This window comes from Phaethon aethereus, assembly GCF_964289735.1.
Source record: "Phaethon aethereus genome assembly, chromosome: 4".
In the NCBI taxonomy this organism is placed as follows: Eukaryota; Metazoa; Chordata; class Aves; order Phaethontiformes; family Phaethontidae; genus Phaethon; species Phaethon aethereus.
This window is the reverse complement of record NC_138578.1, coordinates 44,653,146-44,681,031: the sequence shown is the minus strand read 5'-3', so window position 1 is coordinate 44,681,031 and position 27,886 is coordinate 44,653,146. Positions and strand designations below refer to the sequence as shown.

The window sequence follows — 27,886 nt, the reverse complement described above, 5'->3', positions numbered from 1 at the left end:
TCCGGGCTGCTCTCGGTCACACGAGAGGGGAGCGGGGGGGGAATGAGCAGCAGCGGCGGCGGCAGGAGGAGGAGGAGGAAAGGAGGGAGGGCAGGAGGGAGGGAGCGAAGGAGGGAGGAAACCGGGCAGGTGACACCGCACTAGGCTGCTCCGGCTCGGCGGGCGCGGGGCCGGCGGCGGCAGCGCGGCGACCATGCACGTCAGTAGCAAGGTGGCTCTGGTCACCGGCGGGGCGCAGGGCATCGGCCGGGCCTTCGTCCAGGCGCTGCTGGGCAAGGGCGCGAAGGTGAGCCCCGGGAAGCGCCCCCCGCTCTGCCTCCTGCCGCTCGCTCCGGCTGGTACTGCGGGAGCGGCGCGGCGGCAGCCCCCGGGGCTCGGCTCGGCGTCCGTCCGTCCGCCCGCCGCTCAGCCTTTCCCTCCCTCCCCGCCCAGGTAGCCCTGCTGGACCGCAACTCCGAGGCCGGACGGGAGAGCAAGGCGGCCCTGGACGAGGAGTTCGAAGCGCAGAGGACGGTGTTCATCCAGTGCGACGTTACGGACCAGGAGCAGCTGAAAGGTAAGAAGGAAACTGTCAGCGCTGTGCTCCGGATTAACATGCAGCAACCTGAAAGAGCCTGGGCTGCTGCACCAATAAGTGTGCAATTAAGGGTTCTAGAGGACAGCCTACTCCCAATCGCTTCTGACAGTGACTCAAAAAAGGATTTGTTTCTGAACCTGCAGACGTGAAATATTACTACCAGCATGCGCGTGTTTCACCGGGTTACTTGGCACAATGTAAAGGAAAGCCAGAGAAATCATTTCCATTGAGTGCTGTGTGTGATATTTTTGCATGAAAGCCTCTGCAGAAGATAATTGTTATTTTATGAGTAATATATATAAACTTTAAATCACGGACCTGCTTTTTATGAGGCTTCAGTACAGACTCCAAGCTGCATTCTCTCATCATAGGAGTAATAAATTCTGCTCGGGGTTGCAGTGCTCTTCACACTTTACTTTCAATGTGTGCTGCTGTAGCTGAAAGCAGAATTGGCAAAAGATGGCACATTGTCTTATTACAGTGTTAAATGTGGGTTGATAACTTTCCACACACATCGTGCAGAGTCTGTATGACTTGCGTTTGTGCTTCACTTATGTTCCCTAATGGGTTCTTAGAGTATTGTATAATGTTGATGTACCCTTCACAATATTTCCTAACAGGCACATCACTTTATCAAAGTTTCATTATTAAAGAGATACATTCATAGGTAGTGACTCAGATTCAGATTTTGACATAATTTTTGTCAGTGCCCTTTCCCCAGATTCATTTGTCAAGCTAGATGTGAACATTTTTAGTTCTGCTTTTATTCACTACACTGGCTGCTTTCTCAACAGCAGTGATTGAGCATATCCATTCCTCTTTCACAAAACATTGCAGCTAGTCCAGAATTCGTCAATATTGTTCACTGCTCTGAGCTAGCATGATTATGCCTAATTCCAAAGCTTTACATTGTCTGTCTGTAAAAGAGATGCTGGACTTTAAATTTGAGGTCTGCTCTAATCAGCAAAGTTTTTTATCAGCTAGGTTCATTATTGACTTTTTCCTCTAAGTGGGAGGAGTCACCTAGGAGCAAGAAAAAGCATCCTAGGGGTAGGAATAGCATGTGCTGCAGCGTGGGTGTTATTCCACTGTGCTTTCTCTCTCATGATTCCTCCTCTTTTTAGTGCTAAGCTAGTGCAGGACCAACAGAGTGTGCACTGAGAACTGGAGTGAGCAGGACAGGTCAGCGAGGGAGGTTTTGGAACCAAGTTAGCAGGAAAAGAACAATCAGAGTAGGATCAAAATGGGCTCTCGCAAGGAGTGAGAGCAAAAACGGGTGGCTGCTGCTTATGTTTCTTTCCTACTGCATTATTCCTGCCACAGGTTTCTTAGCATAAATTTGCAACCATGTCTTACTATCCTTTGGGGTTTCTGGGGTATGGTTTAGTGGTTTTGTTGGGGGCGGGGGTGTTACTGCTTTATTTTCCTATTTTTTTATTTGTAAGTACAAGCCATCACTTAATAAACTTAGATTAATTTCACTTGTAGTGTTTAAAGTTCTTAGTGGATGTGTCAAGTCCTGTGATTGCTTTTTATGCTAAAGGTTATGTGTGTGAATGAAGTTCCTCTTATTTTAACTTCAGCCCTTTCGGTATGAAACAAGTCACAGTACTAGAACTAGTATCTGTAAGTACATAAGGCTTATGGATAGGAAGTCAGCTGCTTCATCTACTTTCAAATCTTGCCTGTCCTTTTTTCTCTGGTGGATCTTTCACATAAACCCCCACAAAAATCTTCTATTTTGCCCCACTATGGAAAAATCACTATACATTTACTTTCGCTTTCCATGAATATTTAGGAGGCTCACATATAACCGCTGTTTGTACTTACTTTCCACTGTTTTTCTTACCTCTCATTTAAAATTTTTCTTTTTTCTTCATTCAATATTGCATATTATCATCTGCTTTTATTTTTTATGATTCCATAAACACTAACTAGTGTGCAATGTAAACACAGCATTATTCTACATTCAAAAAGGGAAGAACAAGTCAGTTTACACTGATGTGTGAGTGATAACTTTATCAAGAATTTATAATGAGATTCTTCTTTTGTGGATAGGTAGTAGATGGGATACTGTAGGCAGGTAGATTTGACCAGAACTATTCCAAGTTTGGTAATCATTCTTTATTTTAACATAGATATGCAAAGAACTGAAAAGTATTTGTCTCTTTTCTCAATGTGTAAACTAGAAAATTACAATTAGTCAAGACTGTGTGAATTTAATAAACCAATAATTGGCAAAAGTACTTTTGAAGGCAAAAGATTCTATTAATAATGAGGTTGATGAAAGATGCTACTTAAAGAAGGCTTAAAAGAGAATCAGAGAGCCAGTTTCCAAAATTTGGAAGCTAATTGAGGACCCAAATTGTATTTATTTTACTCATTGAAACCAAGATAAATAATCAGTTCTGCTTCTAATAAAGCCAAAGGTTTTCATTTGCCCTTGCTGATGCAGGATTGGAAAAATGAGAAGAGACTGAAGAGTTAAGTTGAGAAAGCAGAGAATGAAGTAGCAGCAAACATAATAAAAGCCGTAAAGGCAGAGAGCCAAAAATAAAGCCTTCAGGAATATAGAATAAGATTAGAAAAATCTGTACAATAAGGACAGCTGGACAAATAAAACCTTTCCCATCAGCTGCACAACTCTTGTTATGACAAGATGATGACTGTGATGTACCTGCAACATTCAGGCAAAGAAAAGTCTGTAAGAGTACCAACCATCTGGTGCAAGAAAAAAACTTTTTTGCAGCAGTTACAGGGATTTACAAAGGTAGATATCTGAAAGCTGCTGCTATGTTCCTGGTTGATACTAATAGCCAAAGACTACAGATCAGAGAATTAAGACGGTCCTGGGATCACCTTTTAGTGAAGTGGTTCCATTAAGGCCTGTCAAGCATAATTTCAGTATACCTGAAATACTCTAGATTTTTAGTCAGTCATCAAATGTTGTTTTTTAAAACAATATTGGGGTAGTAGTGTCTCGGGTTACATAATAATAAATATTTAGTGGGAGAAACAAACAAGCTATATATACATGTCAGATAATGTCTGCAGTCATGGAAAATCTTATTCTGGAATGAACATCTGGAGGTCATCTCATCCAACTATCCTGTCAAAGCAGAGCTAGATGAGCTGTCTCATCACTATGACATCATCATGTTTTTCCATACACATCTTTTATCTTAGTTCAAACACTGTCACCTGGGAGAACACAATGTCATTGTGGTACTTTATTTTGGAAATTCTTTGGAAGACAGGTCACTATTTTCATCAACAGCAGGAAGAAGATTTGAATTTGAGAAACACATTATTAAAGTTACCTGACAAGTAGGATGTATAAAAACTTATTCATAAATGGATAAATTTTAACAAGAATGATGATGAATTATTTGTAGTTGAAAGATTCATATTAGTTATATCACTGAATAAGAATTGTGTTCTTAGGTTAAATTTAAACTGAACCAAGAAAAGTGTTAGGAACACATGAAGTTTTTATTTTTCATTTAAAACAGAAGGTGCCAAACACTGAATTCACTAGCTACATCAAACTATTACGAGTCAAGCTATAAATGCTTCATTTATATGATTAGGGTGCCAAACATCTTATCTAATACAAAATGTATGGGTGCTAAGAACTTTCATTAACTCCTGTTATCAGGCATTATAAAACTAAATGAAAAGGTGACTATGGTATCTTAATCCTTTCAGTTTTCCTGAATATGTTTAATATTGATGAATGGTTAGATAAAGGCTTTAATTGCATGTTGCTCATTAGTAATTAATAAAACAGTGAAGACGTTTTGGCAAACTAATAAAACATTAATTTGTATGCATGCATTGTATTTTTACATCTTAATTTCCCCAAGTGCTAAGAAATTTCACCCTTGAATCTTACTACAGGTGCTTTCAAAAAAGTAATTGAACATTTTGGAAGGCTGGATATTGTGGTTAATAATGCTGGAGTGAACAATGAGAAGGACTGGGAAAGCACTATACAAATTAACTTGGTAAGCTTTATCTCCTTTCACATACTTTATTTAATTCATATTTTATTTAATGCTGGAATACATTTAACAGCCCTTGGCTTGTACAGATTATGCCATATGACAGAACATGAATTATTAGATCTGTAAATACAGCTATTGAAACAAAACCCAGGTAACCGCATATGTACTAGCCAATAAATGGAGGGGGCATCCTTTAAGTTGTCTATCCAAGACATACAGTACTGTGTAGAGGTACTCAGGCTAACATCAAATTAAAGTTTCTTTCTATAAAACTTGGTGAAATCCCAAGTAGGTGTAACAATTTGGTGCCCAAAACAGTAGAGCTGCATCTACAGGAGGCTAGTCTGTTTATACGAATGTTTTAGAACATTTTAGTTACTTGTGAACTCAGCTGGCCTGCATTAGTTTAATTTTTGTTGGCATTTGCCAACAAATTAGTTGCCATTTGTTGGTATTACAAGAAAACTTGTTCAACCAAGAGCTCCACATTTTCTTCACCAATGAAGCAAGCATACAATCTGAGTTTTAATAAAAGCCATTTCACCATCATCACTGATAGAAGCACACCACATAAGAGCACTTACTTGCTAAAACTCAGTACATTCAACAAGTGTGTAAAATTTATTTTCAAACAATTACCAGTTCTTTGATACCAGATCTGGTATCTTGTCAAAAGAGACCACAATATCTGTTTCTCAGTTGAAAATTTTTTAATTTAGACTACACTGTTAGGAGATCTAAACTCCAGAGGAAAGATCAACTTTCTAGGTTAATAAAATTCTGACCAGCTTGTATTCTACCACCTGTGAAGTTCAAATTCAGCAAGTCACCCCTATGACCTTACTTACGAAGTACTATAATCTAGATCTGCAAAGCAAATAGTAGCAAAAGGAAGCTTGGAAGGGTGCAACGTGGAGTTTTCTCCAATCGGTCACTTGGAATTTGTCAATGCAACAAGAAAGCTCAGGATAAGAAAGTTAAGAGTTCATTTTTGTCAAAAGTTTTAAGGACAAGGGTACCCGAGTCTTTGAATCCTAATGCCTCCATGAAAACAAACTAACAAAAAAAGCCCAGGACTAGTAGCACAAGCTGTATATGAGACAAGTGACAGACAAATTAATGGGAAAATATTTGGAAAAAAAAGTTGGATTTAATAATACTTTTTCTTGATCTTTTACATCTATACAAGGTCAAATTTGCTTATTCTTGGAAGGGAGTGAACTAAACCCACAGATTAAAATTTCCACAATAAGAGAAATACATTTGTTCAATTTGCTTTGCCTTTTCTTTAAGATTTAACTACACATATTTCTTCCTTCCTCTTTCATTTCTAAAATATTCTGGTAAATTAAACATCAGGAAACTTCATATTGTGAAGTAACAGGAATGTGACACCTTCAGTGCTATGCAACATCAATATCTATTAAAAGAGATCCTTTGAATTTGAAAGAGGACTTTACCTGTGTTCTAGATGGCTTATTTCTCTTTATTTTTGTGCCTGGTTTAACACAGGATAAAAGTTACTGTAGGCAGCCACCCACCTGTAAAATTTGCAAGCACAGATAGTTAGTCATCACCAGGAAAATTGAAGTCCATGTGAGAAACACATTTGTCTGTGATTCTCCTTTAAATTTAGTTCAAAAAATGAAGGCGTTTCTGATCAGGAAATCTAGAAGATATTTAATGTCCAGGTAAATATCCTAACTTAGAGTGATGACCAAATAATTTTTCAATGCCAAGAGCTTCAAAGACAAGGCCTAAAAAGGAAGATTATCTAGTTTATACGTTATTGTTTAGATAAGTTCACCGTAAATGTCCTAATGACTTAATTCATAGTTGAAAGTTGAAAAATTTCATCAATACATGCTGATGACTGGATTAACAACATCTAAAATGATCAAGCAGAATAGAAGTACAGCCATGTGGGTTAAATCAAGGACACTCTAAGATCCAAATATCCTCATGTGAATACTCTTTCCCTGTCTAACCCCGAGTCAACTAATCAGCTTATTTCCATAGGGCATTTCTATCTAGTTATTGTAATTTCCATAAACCAAGAAATAACATTTTGTACTTTTTGCTTTTTAACTATAACAATGGAAGAGTAACAGCTGCTACATGTGATATGTTATATTGGTTAGTTCCATAAAATATTTTCTGCTTCTTGTAGAGAAAGGAGCAAAATGTGTATGAAATACATGATTTTAAAATATCTATATTTCTGTGACACTGGACATTTTAAGTATCCTTTGTATTATACCTAAGAACAGGAATAACTTCTATGGCTACACATTTTGATACACATTATGCATATATTTTCTGCTTTAAAAAAAAGGAAAAAACCTCTGCATGCCAGTGTTCATCTCAGTGATATCATTTATATACTGATACAACAAATATTCCCTGCCCCAGTTTAAAGTACAAAGTACAAAAGTAGAGCAGTAAAGAGCAAGATAAATCAGAACAAACACATATGGGGTGTGTTCTTTATGGCTAAAACAGTTCACAGAACCTGTCAGTCTTCAGGAACATTTTTAAAGGAGTGTAAGGAAGTTCCCTGATAGTACTGCTTGAGAAAGCATGAAGAACAGAAATGAAGAAATAGGTTCAAAAAGTGGGAATTAATTTAGAAGGAAAAAGAGGGAATAAAACACAATTCCTACTAGTATCCATTACAGTTTCCTGAAAGCAAGAAAAGACAGCTTGATAAAGATGGGTGGAAAAAGAGTATCAACTGCTAAAAACAGATTTCTGTTGCAGTGTTTTCCACCGTTTTGCTATATTTTGTGCTAAACAACATCCACATTTTTGTTATTTTATTAATATTTCTATTAACCTTTTTAGTTAAGTATTCCAGCAATGCCATCCATTCCTTACATCAAAACTCCAAAGTTGATAGTGTTGACTTGATGGATAGCAGTTTGATCAATGGCAGCTTCACCCTCTCATACCCATACAAATGTACACTCTTGTTATTACGGTATATAAAAAAAGGTCATGACAACCATACAGGAATTCCATTTTAAATGGATATTACCAGTGTAGTTTCAACAGTTCATCACACACACATACCCATGCACAAACTAGTACAAGGACACGACACATACATTCTTACCAAGATTCCTACCTACAGTCTTCCAGCATGACAAGGACAGTGTTGCTTGCATGCAACTTCATAAGAACTTATGCCTAAGGAATCCAGAAATTTTATAATCTGACTTTCTTCTCTTCAAATCCTTAAAGAAAGAAAAGTGGCCACATCTTTATGAGCCTTGAACATATGTTAGTTAATCACAATTCTGTGTTCTAAGAAGCTTCCCTAATTTTATCTTGTGGTGATGATGCAGGCTTTCTGCGAACCACTATAATTATAGTGGTCGCTATAATTACTATAACTTTTCTTTACAAATGCACTTAGCACATTTTATAGTAAGACAATCCCAGAATTTACTTGGATGTTCTTTGATGAGAGTTTTCTGAAAACTGACATAGGTTGCAGTATACAGTTAAATGCAGCAGTATGGGCATCACATATGCTTACATTTTAAATATTATCTGAATCAAAAGTACAGAAGCACTTTACATAACATTTTGACTATCTTATTGTTTTCTTATGCCAACAAATTATTTTGTAGGTATGTTTAAACTGATTCCCCAAATGAAATTAAATACACTCATGAAGGAATTTGACAGCAAAACCACAATTATCTCCTGTTTATGTGCTGATTTTGCACATTTTAACACATTATTCTGGCAAAAATTTGAATTGTAGGCCCTAACTTGGGCATGCCAAAAAAACCCCGTTATATGGGATCCAATTATTTAAGTGTTGCCCGGAGAGAAGTAGAATTCAAATACACATGTAAAATTTGTTCAGGTGCATGACAGTCTCATCCTTCATTACTAGGTAAAATGTGGCAGCACCCAACAATTCCACGTTTTTATATTTTTCATGGGTTTGCATAATTTATTTCCATAAATGACAAAGGTAACAAGTTTCAATGAATTTAGGGAAGTTCTTTTCTAAAATGAAGTCTAGCTAACTCAAGGTATGTCCCTGCAAAACACTTAGATTGGTACTACAGACAAGAGAATGCAACACTGTATATATATGTTCAACATAGATCATGGCAAAATAAAAGTTTCAGCCGTTAGCAAACCTTGCAAAATCCATTCATTTGCTCATCAGTAAGGAACGATTCCTCAAAAGGCCCGTTAATATCTCATCAGAAACCAGAAGGGCAACTAGGCAAACTTCGGAAGTGATTAATTATATTTATTTTTGGGACAAAAACTTCATGATCATCACAAGGCTGTTCCATTGTGAAAGCCGTAAAAGGGATCCCTTGCAAGTGTGCTGGAACCTTTTCCATATACCTTGCTCTCCTTTCCCAGTGTACCAGAAGGAAAGACAAGGATTGAACTTTCATCCCAAAATAATGTCACCAGGACACATAGCTGGATTCAGCAGGTAGGAATTACCACCAGGTCCCGCAGTACAGAGAGAGGCAAGCATTGTTTCTTAACGCTACCAGCATAGAAACAAAACAAAACAATGTTATCTGTAGAAGATAAAATGGCACAGGTAACTAGTTTATCAAGCTTGCATTCTAAGACAGCCAGAAATACACTAACTCCAATGGCTCAGTTGCTTACTCTTCAGCATAATTTCATGTCAAAATGAGGACTAAGTGTCTAGGGAGAGATGTGGCCACCAAAAAGTGAGAAGTACCGCTTACCTTGAAATCAGTGACATGAAGGTCAATCCTCTAAGTGCATAAAGCAGCCTGTAAATACAATTATTTCGTTGTTCATAGAATCACAGAATCACTAGATTGGAAAGGACCTTTAAGATCATCAAGTCCAACCATTAATCCAGCACCACCATGTCCCCTAAACCATGTCCTGAAGCGCCACATCCACACGTTTTTTGAACACTTCCAGAGATGGCGACTCCACCACCTCCCTGGACAGCCTGTTCCAATGCCTGACCACCCTCTCGGGGAAGAAATTTTTCCTAATATCCAATCTAAACCTCCCCTGGCACAACTTGAGGCCATTTCCTCTTGTCCTATCGCTGGTTACTTGGGAGAAGAGACCAACACCCTCGTCGCCACAACTCCCTTTCAGGTAGTTGTAGAGAGCGATAAGGTCTCCTCTCAGCCTCCTCTTCTCCAGACTAAACAACCCCAGTTCCCTCATATTGCACTAGGAAGGACACAGACTTACCTTAATTGCACAGTAAGTCAATGAACTTAGCTTGCAGTTTTGAGGTATATTTACAGTAACCAATGCTAAAGTACAATGAAAAGCATGTTTCTTTGAACTAAGAACTACTTACCCTTTCAGGTAGTTGTAGAGAGCGATAAGGTCTCCTCTTCTCCAGACTAAACAACCCCAGTTCCCTCATATTGCACTAGGAAGGACACAGACTTACCTTAATTGCACAGTAAGTCAATGAACTTAGCTTGCAGTTTTGGGGTATATTTACAGTAACCAATGCTAAAGTACAATGAAAAGCATATTTCTTTGAACTAAGAACTACTTAAGCCCAGGTACTCACATGCAATACTACTCCTATGTCCTCCAGGAACGGGGGGGGCGTGAGTGTGTGTAAAGAAAACCGCACAGTAAAAAAATTAAACATAGTATTTCACTCTCACATTGTACAAAAGCTACTTATTTCTAACAAATGATCAAATCCTACTGCACATTCCTTTGTCCTTTCTGCCTCTCCCTCCCTAGGCTTCTTGTTTTCCACAGGTTGAGCTGGAAAATCAAACTCAAGAGCCTGCAATTTCATTTCATATAGCAAATAAACTAACCTATACATAGGAATGCTAGGGGACTTGCGTGCTTGCTACAACTTGTCTGCTTCCTAGAAAATCTACATTAAAGACAAAATCAGTCCCACCTCCCTGTCCAACAGCAAAATGCTAAAATTTTCCATGGATATCATTAGCAGCACTTAGTTTCAGACTTTTGAAGTTCGTCTAATGCAGTTCATAAAGTACTTTGAAATGTTTCCTTATAGATAGCCATCAATTTACAACATCACAGTATGAAAGTCAAATGATCTTGGGTCAAATTCCAGCTCTGTGCTAACCTGCTTTATGAAACCACAAGTCAATGGCTCTTTCATTTGTTTTTTGTTCGGCATCCCTAGCACTGAAGTAGATCAGCTCAGCTACGTATATAGCTACGTATAATGTTAGAACTGATTACTGATTACCATTTTGTTCTCTCAGAGGAATTCATATTGCCTTATTACCTTTGTAACAATAGAGTAGTCATCTTCAACACTGAAGGAATGCAGATATAGTTTTTCAGCATAAAATATTAGCATGCATAAGGAGACAGCAGAATTATGAGACAAGAGGTGGCAAGGGAAACCTTATTAAATAGGTATAAGAAACTATGTCAGTTGGAACACGTGCCTTGAAACACTGGGAAAAAAAGCACTGTGTACTAAATAACTTTCAAAGCAGTTGTCACTTACAAAGGATGATGGTTAATGATGTTCTGGGCACCATCATTGAAGAACATTTTTTTTTTTCTTCTTTTAGTAGATCAAGCTAAAATGAAACACAGTATGAAAATTGACTTATACAGAATACAAGAACATTGTGTAACATTGGTTCCTAAGTCCAGACAAAAAATTAATTAGGTCTCTATGGAAGACTTGGAGTCATCTTAGAATCAGATATTTCTAATATATATTTCAACATATGATTTCTTTTAGAACAATAAAATTAGAACTACACAGCTGTGGGATACATAAAAATGTCAAGGATTGCAGATTTTGTAAGTTTTGTTTCTGATTTTGACACTGATAGCTAAATTACCATTTAACACTTTGTTAAATCAGCTACTGATTACTGATATGATACTTCCAAAATAACTGCAAATGTTTTGGGTATTTGCACAGCTATTTTGCAAAGTTTACCATGCAGTCAGATGCTAAGTTTTGAGTTTATTACTGTACGGTCCTTCAGAATGTCTGATCTCCTCTAATTTAAATCTGTAATTTATGAAAGCTAATACTACGAGGTATTCCCACATTCACCATTATAACCGCATTGGAAAGAATCCTAAATTTTCTACTGGCAGTTGAGCAAAATTGCCTCTCTTGGGACCATACTCAGACCTGCAATGCATCTTGATTGTCCATCTTCATTATGTACTATAGTAAAACACTGTATTTTTGTAAGAAAATGAACAGCAGTATCACTAAGGTCACAGGTTTTTCAACAGCGAGGAGGACAACCATTTTGATTATTTTCTGACACTAGTTTACAGTACCCAGGAGCAAAAAAACTAGGTGAGAGTCAGCTGTCCCAATTTTCACTTTTCGTCCATTTAATTTCAAATTTGACTACTTTCCTACTCTTTGTTCTTGACATTTTTATGGACAATATCCATGCGGCTAAATGCAGCTGTAAACAAAGGAACTGTAAGAAATTCAACTCTAAAATGCAACACTGTTTGTTGTACAAAGTTAAGGCTCACAACATATTTTCATCTTAAAAAAAATCAGACAATTTTTTTTAATTAGGTAATTTTAAATGTTAAATTTCCTAGTATTTCTATTTGCAATGGACAAACTATGAATTATTGTTGGTTAAGAGCATGGGATTAAATTATTGTTCTTAAAAGTACACATGGAGAACTACACAATCTGAAGACATCTTTAGCTTCTTTCAGTTTATTGAAAGGCAAATTGCAGACATTTTTCCTCCTATCCCAAAACCAGGAAACTGGGCTATATTTCATGGTATAGTGAAGTAACAGCGATAAGCTTTCTTACAGAATTCAGAGGAAGTATTCTGACCTCAACAAATAGGAATCCAAAGTCGCATTTCACATAAGAGAAGGCCTGAGGCTTCAAATTATGCATTTGCAAAGACAGATTTCATAACAAAAACAAAAGCAATATGCTATTATTCTTTGGAATACAATAGTCCAAAGACTATTGTTCTTTGGAAAACCTCTTTCCCATTCAAGCGTTTGGCACCCAGGTAGGAGAGCCAGCTTCATTTTATCAACTCAGCTGGATCGACAGGCTCAACCGGAAAGCAGCAGTAAGACTTCTAAGCACACATCGTATGACTTTCGTACTACAGTAAGTTCAGCCACCGCTGCTCTTCCTTGGAGAACTATTGAGAGGACTTTCTTGTCCTGGAGAGAGGGGAATTCTGGCAAGAGAATGGGAGATCTATTACACAATGCCTTTAATCTGAAGTGCCATCTGCTGAGTGTGCAGATAGTTAGGTTCTTCTCACCCTGTATGTTTGGTTTAGAGTTTATGTCCAGAATACTTCTTTATGTTACCAGCCCAAACATCAGAAATAACCACGACACCCAAGATCAGCCACACTCGATGAGAAGTTTTTTGCAAGGATAGCAGCAGGTGTGAGGGCAATACCTGAATGAAAGTCTGCATCAATTCTGAAAAACCACCTCTCTCAATACCTACGTAAAGGAGGCAACTTTCCCAGCCACTTGAAGAAATGTTAAGTTAATGGCGTCTAGAGAGAAAAAAGAGCAGTACAGTGATTTTGATAGGAGAGTCGAGCTACCAACTTCTTCCTTGTCTTATAATTGTGGTTTGGCCAAAGACTCATCTAGCTCTTCTATCTCTTTGAATGAGAAGGCTGGAGGAATAAAATATCCTCAAGGACCCCCAAGTTACTTCCTTCTACAGCTGATTTATTTCCTGTAATCATCCTAAGTGGAATTCTCTTTTTCTGTTCAGCAGGCTGAGCCATTGCCCCAGGGCATGATAGGACCTGCACCTGCTCTCCACAGACAGCGTTAACCCCTTCCTTTCTGAAAGGTTTTGTGTACAGCCTATCATATGTATATATTAAAAAACACCACCCACCCTGAAGCCCAAGTCTAATTTCAGTTAATCTGAAAATGAATTTATGTTCAGAATAAGTATGTGTACCTTACAGCAACACTACTGGGCATTAACGGTCTTATTTTTCAATAAATCCTTTAAAATTTACATCAATCAACAGTACGACAATCAACATCATTAAACAGCACTTGACTACATTTATAATGGCTCTGAAATTTTCCAATCTTATTTTGCTATTTTACAAGCCGCTGAAGACAGGTCTTTTGAAACTTTCTGATAAAACATTTAATCAATAACATTCTTTTTAAATTAATCAAAACATTTTTAAAAGTATGTTACTTAAGCCAAAACTTTCCAGGAGAAAAACAAAAAAAGCTTTTTATGGGAATTTTTTGTTTTAAAAAAAAGTTTAAATTGTTATTTCAGGATTTTGAACTATTCATATTTTGTGATTTTTTTTTTTTTTACATCATTCCAGGAAATTGGTGTACTGAAAATATCACATAAAATGTTGCAACTACAGAAAATTTTAAAAGGTGATTCTTTATCAAAATTCCAAAGCAAACTTGGTAATCAGCTCTCAAGTTTTTTTATCTCTGTCAATGGGCAGCTTAACTTCATGTTACTTGGGCAACGAACAAGCACTGTTAATAAAGCAGGACATGCAGTCTTCCAAATCTGATTCCTGTTAAAAACAATAAGCGCAAAGGGCAACTGAATTTGAATTAGGACTTTTACTCTATGTGTTATAACATGTATGTCTAAAACTATCAGCTAATAAAAATGAACTGTAATACATGTCTTTATATTATTCCAATTTTGGTTTGGGAATTTAGATAATAGTAGAAAAATAGTTAATGTTCTGATTTTAAAAGCTTTATCTTTCCAGTACACCTAGCCACTATCCATTAGGTATTAGTAATATACATTTTTTTACTGCGTTTTTTTATTACTTTGGGATATTTCCTTCTCCATGATTCACAATTCTGTAGACCTTCCCTGGTCAAAACTCCCAGTGAAATAATTGTGCACAGATGTGAATATATTTGTAGGGCAAATTCATCTTTTGAACATCTTAATTGGTTTGGCTCAAATAAATAGCCAGTAATAAAATATTCAATGGAGTTCTTATTTAAAAACTGAAAGAATATTTCCAGAAAAATAGAAGTAACTCAGTACATTTGTTCATTTTAAGTAGAAATTGTAAACCAGATGTGAACTGGTTATGGTGAGATCTAACAAAATCAGTAAATAATTATGAAACTCATCACTAATGCAGTAATATTGCAACATTTCACTAAAGCTAGTATCTTCCCCCAGCAGCACTGCCTGCTGCCTTTCTACTACCACTTGTTGAAGTCTCTGGTAAGGTGACCTACTCTCTGGAAAAGACCCAAGCACTTGATTTATTTAGGAGGCTGATAACCTCAACATATCTTTAGGCATCTCAGTTTAAATGTCTGAAGTTTGATGAGATGAATCCCACCAGAAGTTCTGACTGCAGTAGGGTTCAGAAACAGATCTTGACTAATCAAGATCATACAGGTCTCAGTAAAATTTGCTTCCTCAAAGATCTTTCTTTAAAATAAAAAATTTAAAATTCATATCCTGCAGCTAATATTATGCTAACCCCATGTTTCACACCTCTTCAAATGCTTTTTTACCTTATCTGTATTTGTCTGTTTGGGTTAACATTTTTTTGAGAGGAATGGTAAAACTCCAGTACCTTCAGTCAGAAAAGAATACAGATTTTTAATATCCTGGGACCAGAAATATAACATATAACTTAATCCTAAAAAGTGTTCTCATACCTTGAGCCAAATGGAGTTATAACTGTTAGTGTTATCTTCAGATTCAACCTGCACCTTTTTTTGTAATGTGGTATAAATAAGATCACTGGTAAAGCAATACAGGTTGTAGGTACCACGATTAAAGCAAGATTCAGTTTTTAGGAGCACAAAAGAAACAGATTTTGAATATAATTATCCCTTTCCCCCCTATATCAGACATCTGTAATTAGAGGAACCTACCTCGGCCTAGAATACATGAGAAAAGGAAATGGAGGGGATGGAGGAGTGATCATTAATATCTCATCTTTGGCAGGTAAGAATATTTTCTGTATAAACACTTTCTACTCAGTGGTTTGTTTCTAAAATAAATACTGATCAGTCACACTTTTTCTTTTTTCTTATGATTCTTCCCTGTTTATTCCCATTTTGACCTGGTTTTCATCACACCAATCAAAGTAATATCAAAGGACCACAACTTTCACTTTCTTTTTTAAACTCAGTTCAATGAAAAATTCAGTAATTTTCCTAATCTGTCAGTCTCATATTTAATAATCTTGAGCATGATGTAAATAGTTTTTTCCAGGTTTCAGTACTGCCACACACTGAGCAAAACCTAACTAGCCTCAATTCATTATGCTTATTCAACACTATTCAATAACACCGATGAATTAAAACATTATGTACACCACACTATGTGTAAGAAACAAAGTCTAATGTATAGATCTAATTTGAATTCAGGGTTACTTTAAATCTGATTATTTTTTATATTATAAATTATTTACCAGACATCAAATATGGAAAATCAGATAATCTTTTGTCACACAAAGCAAGGAAGCAGTACTAAGTCCTCCATTCAACTCCATAAGAGCACAGCTGTAGGAATATTTAAGATTAGACTGTATCTACTTTACTAATGAAGATTGTCACATACCAACTCTGTCCGTGCTCCAAGTCCTCTCAGGTGTGATCTACCTCTGCTTGAGAAGCCATAAAATTAATACCCATATTTCACTTAGCTTAAGCTAGCACATTCTTTGCTCCCTACTTACCTATGCTACAACTGTATTTCAACTTATTGGCATAAAAATAGAATTATATGGCTTCTAATTCAGTCAGGGTTATTGCTCAGTTGTGAGGCAGAATCCTTCCCCCTTTCCTGCAGGTACGGGTGTTGCAGTGGCCTGGCTCATAGCAAAAAAAAAAAAAAAGCACAACTAACAGGGAAATCGTAAACAGAGAATGCTGTCACTTGACACCTTTTCTCAAAAAATTTGTGGGGAAATACTTGCATTCTCTCTCGTTTGTTCCAAGGGTTTGTTCTCTCCTGCTATTGTCATACTGTCTGGGAAAATAATACGTATGCTGGCTTGCACTTGGATTGTCAGCACTTTCTTTGGTATCCATGCAGAATACCAAATGATAGTAATTTTATTCCAGGGTATTCCTATGTGTTTCAACAATGAAAAGCCAGGAAGACAGCAGTGGCCATAGTTCCTGAGTGTGAATGGTGATCAGTGCCCGATAGGTGTGAACGTTCTGAGAACTATTACATTCTCCCATAAACCTTGGCTTTTGTGATGAGAAGTCCAGTTCACATGCATGTGGATCTTGAGGATCTGACTTAATATATTCACATGCCACCAAGCTGCTCTATCACTCCGCTCCTCAGCAAGACTCAGCTGAGTGAGGGGTCCTTTACTAAAAGTCTCCATGTACCTTTAAGTCAGGACTTGCAATATTGTCTAACACATTGCTTAGTGATGCCAGTAACTTTATGTCCATTGGCTGAAACGGACGTTGTATTGGGACCAAATTAACCCGAAGCAAACTGTTATTGCAGTACAAGAGTTCATCAACACAAGTAAAAAATTAAACATTTTCACAGAAGTGCTGATGCCCATGCAGTGCTTAAGAAAGGGCAGAGGTAGCAAGTAGTTTCATTCCTTTTCTAACTAGTCTCAAATGAACACTAAATTATTTTAAGAAATTGGCTGTTCTCAGTTTGTTAAGAGCTTATAAGTGCCATTTTAATTATTCGATTAAAATTTCCATTTATTTACTTACTTATTTAACATTAACAGTGGGCCATAATGATTGTGGGTATCTGTCAAAAACAAAGTGTTCTTTGCTTTGTTTGCTTTTACATGGCTTGTATTTTAGCAATTGTTTCCAAGGTCATAAGGAAGAACACATCACAAAAGCTGACATTCACTAATTTTTATCATTTATTTGTTTACTACTATTTGTGCTTTGTGAATTGTAATTCTCCTTTTCAGTCTGAAGGTCTAAGTCCTGCAGTTTATTCCATATATAAAAGGCAAACTGCCATTGGCTTGTTTAACATTCCCTTTGAGTGTTTTCTTTTCTCAGAGCTAGCTTCTGTTGATCATTAAACTTTTGAGTGGTTTTGATCCCCTCTGTCCAAGTTCTCTATAAGGATTTTATCAGATGTGCCCTGCAGACAGCAAATACTCTTGTGTCTTGCTGAGCAGCAAGAGTTATGTTTAGGGTTTACGTAACATTCAATAATATTTGCTTTACACATTAATTAGTTTCCAGTTCTTCACCATGGGAATTTTGCCAATGATTTGACCGAGGGACAGAATCGAGCCTTGCTGTTTGATATTTCCAAACACCCACGGAACTACTTAAATGCTTCCTATGAAGTGGATGCTTGAAGTGTTCATTCAGCTGGATGAAAGCCAGAGCATCCACCCTGTCTTTCCAGTATTGAATCTTCCTTTCTTTACTGTCTCCACAAGACAGGACTAAGTAAGAAAGGGAGCGAAATACGTGAGCACATGCAGCAAGCACACAACTCCTAACCCTCTGCCTCTCAATGCTATAAAACTTTCTTAATTTTATGGGATTTGTGCATTCATATCAAGAGGAAGTAATGTCGCTAAACAACTGAGATAATGGGAAATGTGTTTTACTGCCAACTTGGCCCCATAATAGATAATGCCAATGACTGCAGGTTTTTGCATTGTAATAAACTTCATTTCAAATTCAAAGAGTAAAATGTCTTAAAATTTCTTCTGGAAGAAGCTACGCACATTAATTTTAATTTTGTTTAACAGAATAGTTAAAAGCAACAGAAAAAGCATATAAAACTGAATTTAACTCCTGAGATTATTTACATGATTAAATTGAGCCTTGTCTTTTACCTTTTGGTGGCTCGTACCTGTACACTTTTAGTAAGTAAAGGAGGAAAGGAACACATGTGCATTATTATTATCAAAACAGTACGCACTGTTTTGATAGCTTTCATACTTTTAAGAAGGTATTCTGTAAAACTGAATTTGTGTCTGTCTGGATTCTAGCAGATTAAAAACAAATTCAAAGTATTCATAGAGGGCTTAAAAACTGGTAAAATGTTTGACGTAAGATCATGCTAGTTTTTTGAGAGGTTGTTCAATGTGTAGCGTATCTGGATACCTTTCTGTTGTCCAGACATATCGGTGGTTTGATTGAACTCAGCTTCAAGAACTGAGGCTCCGCAAGCAGCCAGTTTGTCCTCCTCCTATAGAAAGCTTCAGTCAAAAGAAATACTTAAAGTACCCCTCCCAGCAAACAGCCTTCTTTAGGACCTGATCCTATATATATTACAAGAACAAAGCTAAGCAGATGGTTAACATCATCGAGTAAAGGCAGTCATCACGGCGATACAGTGGAGCAAAGGCATGAATGGCTGTGCAACTGGGAGTTCAGTGTCATGAAAGAGCTTCTGGTCCCTCCCCTTTGTCAAAAGGAGGATGCTGAGCAGAATCCACAGGAATGTTAGGAAATTTAGAAACTATTCCCTTGAGACTTCAGTTCGCTCTTAAAAAATTTCCTAGAAATGACATAGCTCAGAATTTTTGCTAGGATTTCCGTGTCTCCTTTGTTTTGACAGAGATCACAGCAGTATAGCTGACACAATGAATGTGATCTCGTATCCCTCCCTATTCATAAGAATAGGGTGTTATATAAACCCCTTTAATCAATTCTCTCATCACCCTGTAGGACCATCATTCCCCTAGCTCATTTCTCTAGTTACATATCCGCTTCTTCAAAGGAGGCTTTGGCCTTCAAAGAACATTATAATTATATTCCATACTCTTTATCCAGACTTTCGCCTAAGGGTGACAAAAGAGATTTCTGTAATGTGGTTTGGGAAGACGTTTAATTTAAATAAATATGGCTAAATCTAGTGATGTTATTTATTTGTAACTATTCTATGTTTTGCAATAGGCTTTGATAAGTATATTTTATAAAACAAACCTAATACAGAAAGGAAAATAAACTACTTTGGCAATATTTTCCAGCACACAGAAATGCACAATTTTGGTTTGCTTTTAAATAAGTTCCACCAGTTTGCCAAAACTTACCTTTGAGCATTTTCACATACCTTTTTCATAAACAATGAAAAATTTAGAATCTTATCATGCCACATGATACTCTTCCAACAATTAATGAAACTTAAAGATACAATCAAACAGAAATTACGTTTATCTCAAGCTGCCTAACAGAGCACCCATGGAGCAAATAGGGGGCAGAAAGGTCATCTAAAAGCTAATAAATCTTGTTCATAGAAAGAGACTTGTTCAAATCTCTGAGGGCAACGTGTTCAGTGGGAAAGCATATCTGGGAAATGCTTAATTCATCAAAGCTCTTTGGTGGACTGAAAGGAAATACTGGTTTCAACAAAGCTTATGGATGGAATTGAAACTTATTGATACAATCCTCCACCTCCAATGCTAATTTCTCAGGATGTGGATATTGAAACTATTAACCATGATAAATAATCAGTGAAAAGCCTGACACCATGTCTCAAATGGTAGAGTGGTCTTGACACTGTAACAACAAGGGGACTAGAGTATAACCAAGGGCAAGAGCTGCCTCAGCCTGCCAGGAACTTAGAAAAATAAAAAAGAGCAGAGTTAACACTGGCGCACAGGATTACTGCTGGTCTGCTGGAATTGGTTTTGGTAAACCAAAGAGCACCTTCAGTTATCATGAAATCACTTACAATTCTCCAGATAGGTCTCGGTGAAGATTAAGGGGAGAAGGAAGTGCCCTGTCCCCTTTCATGTAGCTGTTCAGTGATGCAGCAACATCCAGTGAGAGGAAAATCTAGGCATGGCTGCCTCCCCTTGCTAAGAGAGATTTAAAACCACACGCATTACTTTCCAGGAGTACGCTGCCCCATCACCATCCATTTGAACACCCTCCCCATCCTCCCCCGTTATTTTGTGCATAGTATTCTCCAGTCTGCTTCACTGCTGTTCCACTTTGCCTAAGCTAATTAAATATTCATGGCAGCAGCAAATAGAATCCAGATTTTCTAACAAATGAATGTCCTAACTAACATGCTATGAACTCATCTTTGCCAGCAAAGTCCCCTGGACACACTGCTAACAGATAGAAGTTCAGCTCTTCCCAGGGCAGGGAAGTGGCTCGGAGCTGGAAATCACACCCCATTATTCTGAGTACTGAACTCAGGAATAAAAGTAAGACAGGACTGTCGTTGTTTTGGGTGAGGGATGCTAGGACTAGGCTTCATTGTCACCTCTTTGGCTGAAAGCGAGTCAGTTGATTTCTTCTTGGTTCTCCAACAAAAAAAAATAATTTGTTAGAAAAGAGCTGGTTTTAATGCTTTGATTCAAAAAAAGAATTATTTGTTCCTCCCTTCCTGCCTAGTTATTCCTGCTGTCTTTTGACATTTAAGTAAGTCTTTGAACCTTATTTCACTTCATTATTGTGAGCTTTGCCCTTCCTTTGTTTATTTCTTGACTTTGTTTCTCTTCCCTGTCAAGTAACAAGTAATTTGTCTTACTGTGTTTAAAAAAAAATAAAATTACCTCTAGATTCCTCCTCTGTGTTTCCCAGGGGATTTTGTCTTTTGTATGTCTGTTAGCTGCAACCTCACCGGATTTTTTTTTTCTTTAAAACATGTAAAACTACTCAGGAGTTTTAAAAAATAGTATCATAATATTTCTAAAGTGCTAATATTCCAATGTTTCCAATTATTTGAAGAATGGCAATGATCATCAAAAGTCACTGAACAAAGGAATATTAAGTTTGTGTTGTGATCACAACCCACAGGAGACAACAATAAAGCCATTTTTCGTAAAGCAAGTTCTCAATCAGAAGCATAACACATTAATCCAAGCTAAGCAGATAAATACAAGTTTAAGAGAACAACCAGCCACTAGGTTAAGTTCGTTCTTCATTTCCCACCACTGAACAGTGCTAATAACAGTGTTGCTTTCACTGGATCACCAATATAGCATTTAAGCCAAGGAAAATCCTTGAAGCTGTCAGGATTGTAATTACAGCTTCATGCTGTCTTAGAAAGTTTTTTCCTTCAGACAAAAGGGATTCCAGAGCAAAAAGCCCATGCAAGTCTCTGGCATACATAATTTTTCTGGCAAATCCATACTTAAAGCTGGGCAGTATATTCTTCATCTCCACTGAGGTAAGTCACACCCCTTCTTGATTATACCATTTAAATATATGAAGAATGAAAAAATGTTTCTGAGAGATTAATTGGGATGACTTTCATTGGAATTAAACATTAACATATCAAAATCAGCACCCAATTTTACAATACCACATTCAGAAACACAGACAAATTTTATCCTCTAACTTTAGGACAGGCTGTGGTTTGCTACTCACAAGACCCTAGCTTTCAGGTGGAACTACAGCATCCATGTGGTCCAGTTCAGCTGTCATTGTACAGTGGAAATTGTTGGCATAATGGGCAGAAATGTTTATACATTTATGGTCTGTTACCTCTTCTTGACCAGCTTTTTGCCATCAAACTCAGTCTTACTAGAATTAAGTTCTTAATTTTCTTCCAAAACCTCGGTTCTCTCTTCTTTCTTTACTATGAATGAAGATTTTATGCTTTCCCTCTCCCACCATAAAGGTTCACAATGTTAGCAGTAATTTTTCATTTTGCTTCTCCTTTTCCGTACAGTATATAGCAATGATATTACCCAGGATTGTTACCTCTTTTTCCTGTTCTCTTCTAAAAATCTTCATCCCGGCTTTTCATTCCAGAACAGGGCCCACTGTAGGAGGTACCATACAATGAAATCCTTTTCAGACAATCTAATTCCATCTAGAAAACGCCTCAAAAAACTTTCCTATCCACATCTCTGCTTCCATTTCTTTCAGCTCACTATCTGAGGTCTTCATCTTACCATTCCATTCCTAGTGTTTACTCACTTATCTCTATACACTCTCTGCACTGAGGTCCTGCATTCACTTAGTGCTTTTTCCATTTGTTTATTGCAAAATGGCTTCCCTATTTCATTTAAATCTCTTTAAAAAAAACTATCATCACCTACGAAATATTACCAGAGTAGTATTGTAAGTAATGTAAATTTTACAATGCCTCAGATGGCGCATCAAGTCTGAATTACTTCATTTCCAGTTACTCCTTTGAGCAAAAACCACTATGCAAAAACGTTTGTGTTTGTTATAGTACTAACCACGTTGTCAAATAAATAAGCAGTAACAATATCGCGCAGGCAGACGTACTGGCTGACGGCGTTTCAGTCAGCTGTGCAGCACAGGACACTGGCATTAGGGCTAGCGGAGAAGCTTTATCCGGGGCCAAGTTTCGTTACTGTTCCACAGAAGCAACATAAGCCAGGGAGTTGTCAGACATCGTATTTATGTTTCCATATATTACAAAGATAATATTAAATGAGTTACAGTAGTCAAAATGGATTTTGCTATTTCCCTTACCTCTTCCCACACTTCCTCCCTGAAATCACTGTAAATGATTGCATGTGTTCAGTTTACATATCGACACCTAGAGTGTCAGCAAAGTTTATCTAAAATACATACTTTATATATTTTAAATACTTTACAGATTCGTAGGAAAAGACTCAAAAATCTCATCCTTGAGTGTTTTGTTCCCAATCCTGTCCTCCATATTAAGTCATACTTCATAGATACAAATTATCCTCTTGAAAGTTTTACTGTTTTAGTACTTTTCTTTTGCCTCCTCAGATTACAAAATATAATTTGCAAATTTTTACTAATCTATTTTGTTGCATCACTTATTTTTTACGTCATAGACCTATATGTGTTTTTAAGGTAATCATAAATAGGAGTACCCAACATCTTTATTCAGCTACCTTTTTATTTTAAAGGACTCATGCCTGCTGCATTCCAACCTGTGTACTGTGCTACAAAGCATGGTGTAATTGGATTCACACGGTCAATAGCAGTAAGTATGTGCTTTTGAAAACAGTATCAGCAGCTGCCTGGGAACATGCTAAGTTTCTCATGTTTCCTCTCAATTGTCACACAACTGGAACTAATTTTCTTAAAGAAAATGAAGTGTCTGAAGCAGTGGATGTTCCCTCCTTTCACAAAGGGAATCCAAAGATGGAATAAATAAGGCGTGTGTGTGTTTATGACCAATTTGAGGTTTTGGGAGCATGGAAGAAAGATGTTGCAAAGTAATTTAAGGACAACCCAAAAGTCAAATTTTTATCCAAGCCTTAAAAATATTTTTCATAACTTCATCCCAGTCATTTACCATTTTGGTTTCCTTATTTGTAAGTCACGCTGATGACTTTTTTTATGATAAGTAGCCACTAAAGTATATAAAAAGTTACTTGAACACAAAAATGTTTACCATCATTTATTCTTACCAACTCCTAATACACTGAAAATGCAAAATGACACATTCAGTTTGGGACAGGTTAGATGCTGTATGGACATATAATAAGCCTTAGCCTCTGACTCCAGAATTTTCTAGTTAAATTGAACAAGCAGTATAGTAAAAAAACTTGGACAGAGCAAATATAATTACACTTTAATAGGCCAAGCTTAAAAGACAGTCTGCTCTATATATATCCACATTTTACAACTGCACTCCCTACCCAAATAATTTCTTTTAGATTAACTAAACAGATTAGTATGGATAAGTGTTGAATATAACATATTAGCCACAGCATGAACCTGATACCAAATTTTCCATTTTTGTTTTCTCGTTATAATATAAACATCACCACCTAAGTTGAAAAATAAAGGGTCTGCTAGAAAATTAGAGGAAATGCTGTATCTATGGAACATGAGAATGCCTAGGAGAAAAAGAATAATAAACATAGCAAATCATTGTATTTACCAGGAAAGGCAGTACAGCGTAACATTGGGCAGGTACGATACAAAACATCTAGGACTTCAGTTTCTTTTCTTCTCCAGACCAAAAGGGCAGGCTATCATATCATGAAAATGACATGTGATTTACAGAATACCGGAAAGGTTTCTTGTTAAATGTTAAAATAAACAGAACTCAGTGTTGAACAGTTATGGTTATTCTTGGGTATATCATGTACCGTTCATAAGATCTGTGTCATTGCTAAGAAAGTTCATCCAGCATTCAACATATGCCTGGATGCTGATCAGACTTCTTTGCTACACATGCATTGGTAGCACCACAAATGAAGGGTCCTACCATTCCCAGAATAATTTGTGCTGCTTGCTTTCATCATGTTCCTGAACAGCTTCCCAAAAAAACTCCTGCCTCTTTCCTGGAGTTCACAGAGACTTTCTTGTGGAGATGTTCATTGATAGATTCATCCCTTGGCAGGGACAACAGAGCAGCTGGAAAGGTTTAGCATTAGAGTTCTAAGGGTAGAGACCAAATCCTATTTCTGTTTGATATGAGGGAGGTAAATACAATCTTAGAGTAAGATCTTGATTTGATTTTGGATAGTTTTCTTTTAATAACACAGATCTTATAAGATTGGAAGCATACATTTGGAAAATTTTTTTACTTTGTTTTGCTTATGAGAGTTATATCATTACCCTAGAATACTGTTAATGACATGCCAAGAACACTAATAAAGATATTAGAAAAAAATGGCTGCATGGAAAGAAGTGTGTTGATTTCTTGTAGAATTGTTCTCCTAACAAAATAAATGTTTTTTTCAAGTAATCTAGTATGATTACTAGAGAAAATGTGCTTCACACTTAGTTGTTGAAACAAAACAATCAGTAGTAACAAAATTTGCTCACTAGGCAAGGCAGGAAAATACTTAGTGGTAAATCTTGTTCTTTGAAAAATTACTTACTTACACAAAACTGTTTTAAAATGTTGATGACGACATTTTACAATAACATATTCTCTTTTCTAGTTAGCTGCTAACATGGAAAACTACGGTGTGAGACTCAACACAATTTGTCCAGGATTTGTCAACACACCAATTCTTCAGTCAATAGATAAAGAAGAGAATATGGGACAATATTATTCATATAAGGATGAGATAAAAAATATGATGCAGTTCTATGGCGTGATGGAGTAAGTCAAGTCAGATACAATGTTTTTTTGCCCTTTGTTAAGGAAGAACAAGCACACACAGTAGTACTTTCAGCAGAATTAAAATAAAAGGGAAATGCTGCCTCAGAGAAAAGTCTATCAAATGTTATCCAATATACAAGGAACAAATGGCAGATATCTAAGGCTATTTTAAGAGTATCACGCACATAGTGATATGTCTCTTTATGCATTCCCATTTTGCAGCAAAGTGCAAATCAAATTCTCAAGTTAAAAATAGTGTATTAGTTTTTAATAGCTCTTGGTGTTCTTCCATAAATTTGCTTACTCAAACTTTTGTTTTGAGATACAGAGTGTATCATTTGTACTGAATTTCCACAAAATTTGCAAGCGAACAAAGACAGAAATCAAACCAAGAACTGACAAGACTGAACTAAGCTCATGAAAGCATAGAAGCGATGATGGTGGAGCAGACCAAAGAGTTACCAAGCCTGTTACGGTATTGCCAACAAAGGGCAAATGCAGAGAGCTGGGAAAGAGAGTGAGACTAAGACAAGCATAAAGTGATATTTTTTTTAACGCTTTCTCGGTCTCTAACAATTTAGCTGCCCAAACACTTCTGCACAAAGGAAATTGGATGACTGTGTTGTTTCACCCACACTGTTTCATCTGTAAAACACATTGCACCTATTGACCACAGCAAACTGCATGTGACGAAATTCTCCTTCCGCTAATTTGTATGTCAGTCCTGCTACAGAAACGGGATAAATCAACAGCAAAGAGCTCCAGAGGGCTGTGTAAGGATTACTTCTGTCCATTGCCCTGACAGAGACAGTTTTGATAGGAAGCCCAGTGGCAGCCAGTTGTCCACAGGGATTTAGCAGTAACCAGAGCAAACAAATGATGATTTGTAAAGTTGCCACTTTACGTTGTATGTCCTGATTGAGGAGACTGAATTTCTCTCCTGAAGCACTCATACCACCTCTTTTCTTGAAAATAAATCTGTTCAAATACCAGTTTGTTTCATTTTCAGGGTATATAGATTTACATCGAGTTTCTTTACCTGTCCTTTTCACATGTTCTATTGCGTTGTGATTCTGAAATCTTTTTTTTTTTTTAGCCCATCAGTAATTGCTGAGGGACTGATAACAATAATTGAAGATGATACTCTAAATGGAGAAGTTATGAAGATTACAGCATCCCAAGGGATTCATTTTCAACAATACAGCCAAACACCTTTAACATCATCAAAGAGATAAATAATTGGTTTATGCTAGTTAAGTTGGGCTTTTCTGAAATTTTGAAAATAGTAATTTTGGGAAAAAAGGTTGGTGTTGTACCTAAAGCAGTTACAGTGTTCAAACATTCACATCCTAATAACGAAGAGATGGACAAGAAAATCTGGTGTGGGAAGATGTTACCATCCTATTTTGATTCTATAAACTCTAATAATAGTATTCAGTAGAATAAACAGACTGCTCTGAAGAATTTTGATTATAGGGGCCAGTTTTTTCCTTCTGGTAGTTCTGATTTACATACTCCAAGTGTATTTTGGTGGACCTGACTTACTTCGTATAATTCTTTTCACTGTCATAAGCATCTACTTATTTACATCTTGAATTCTTCAGACCAGGAAATCAGTTCAGGAATCTAGAATACAATTATACCTGTAAGGAGTTAAGAATTTACTTTTTCTTATGAAATGTAAAATAGAACAAGAGGCAAAATTCTCTTTCCATGTTTATATAACACAAGAAAGTACAGGTTTTTTCTTCTTGGATTTTAGCTATTTATAAAAGAGTTCAGAAATATTTTTGTTTTCTTTTATAGATATATATATGAGAATTTTCTCTGTATATACAAGGACAAATACTTGGCATTGATTGAAATGTCTACTTACTCATTAAATCTCATTTTTTTAAACCTTTAAATCTCATTTCTTGTCTTGACTGATTAAAACCTCAGTTAAATCCTGAACAATCTGGGGGAGTTGTGTTTTATATATGTCCATTTTGGCATCATGATACATATTCTTAGGTGGAGCATATCATATAGTGGCAATGGAAATAAAAAATGAGCTTCCTACTTCCTGAGAGCCATTGGACCTTCTGAATCCAGGTTAATCCCCAGCTACCTTTACAAAAAAAATCTTGGTACTCTGTGGGTTACACGCCTGACAAAAATAAATTTTGACACAGTAATTTATTTAGTCTCATAACACAAAAAGATTTTGTAACTCCTGGGAAAGCTGAGAAAAGTTAATATTTACCCTCCTTAGGAGTGTTGACTTTAATTTCACTGAGGTAAACATTGGTTTTTTCAGCATTTTAACTGAAAGAGCAGAGGCACTAGTATTTATCTTCT

The 27,886-nt window shown here is 36.7% G+C and overlaps 1 protein-coding gene across 1 annotated transcript; it reads left to right on the top strand.

Moving 5' to 3' along the window:
* On the top strand, positions 1-26,781 carry HPGD (15-hydroxyprostaglandin dehydrogenase; the record flags this gene model as incomplete). The annotated part of the gene is made up of 7 exons (XM_081999371.1): positions 1-286; positions 433-556; positions 4,478-4,584; positions 15,454-15,550; positions 23,388-23,464; positions 25,383-25,546; positions 26,643-26,781. The coding sequence occupies exons 1-7, from the start codon at positions 194-196 to the stop codon at positions 26,779-26,781; spliced, it is 801 nt and encodes a 266-aa protein (XP_081855497.1). The 5' UTR covers positions 1-193.
* Positions 26,782-27,886: the final 1,105 nt, after the last annotated feature.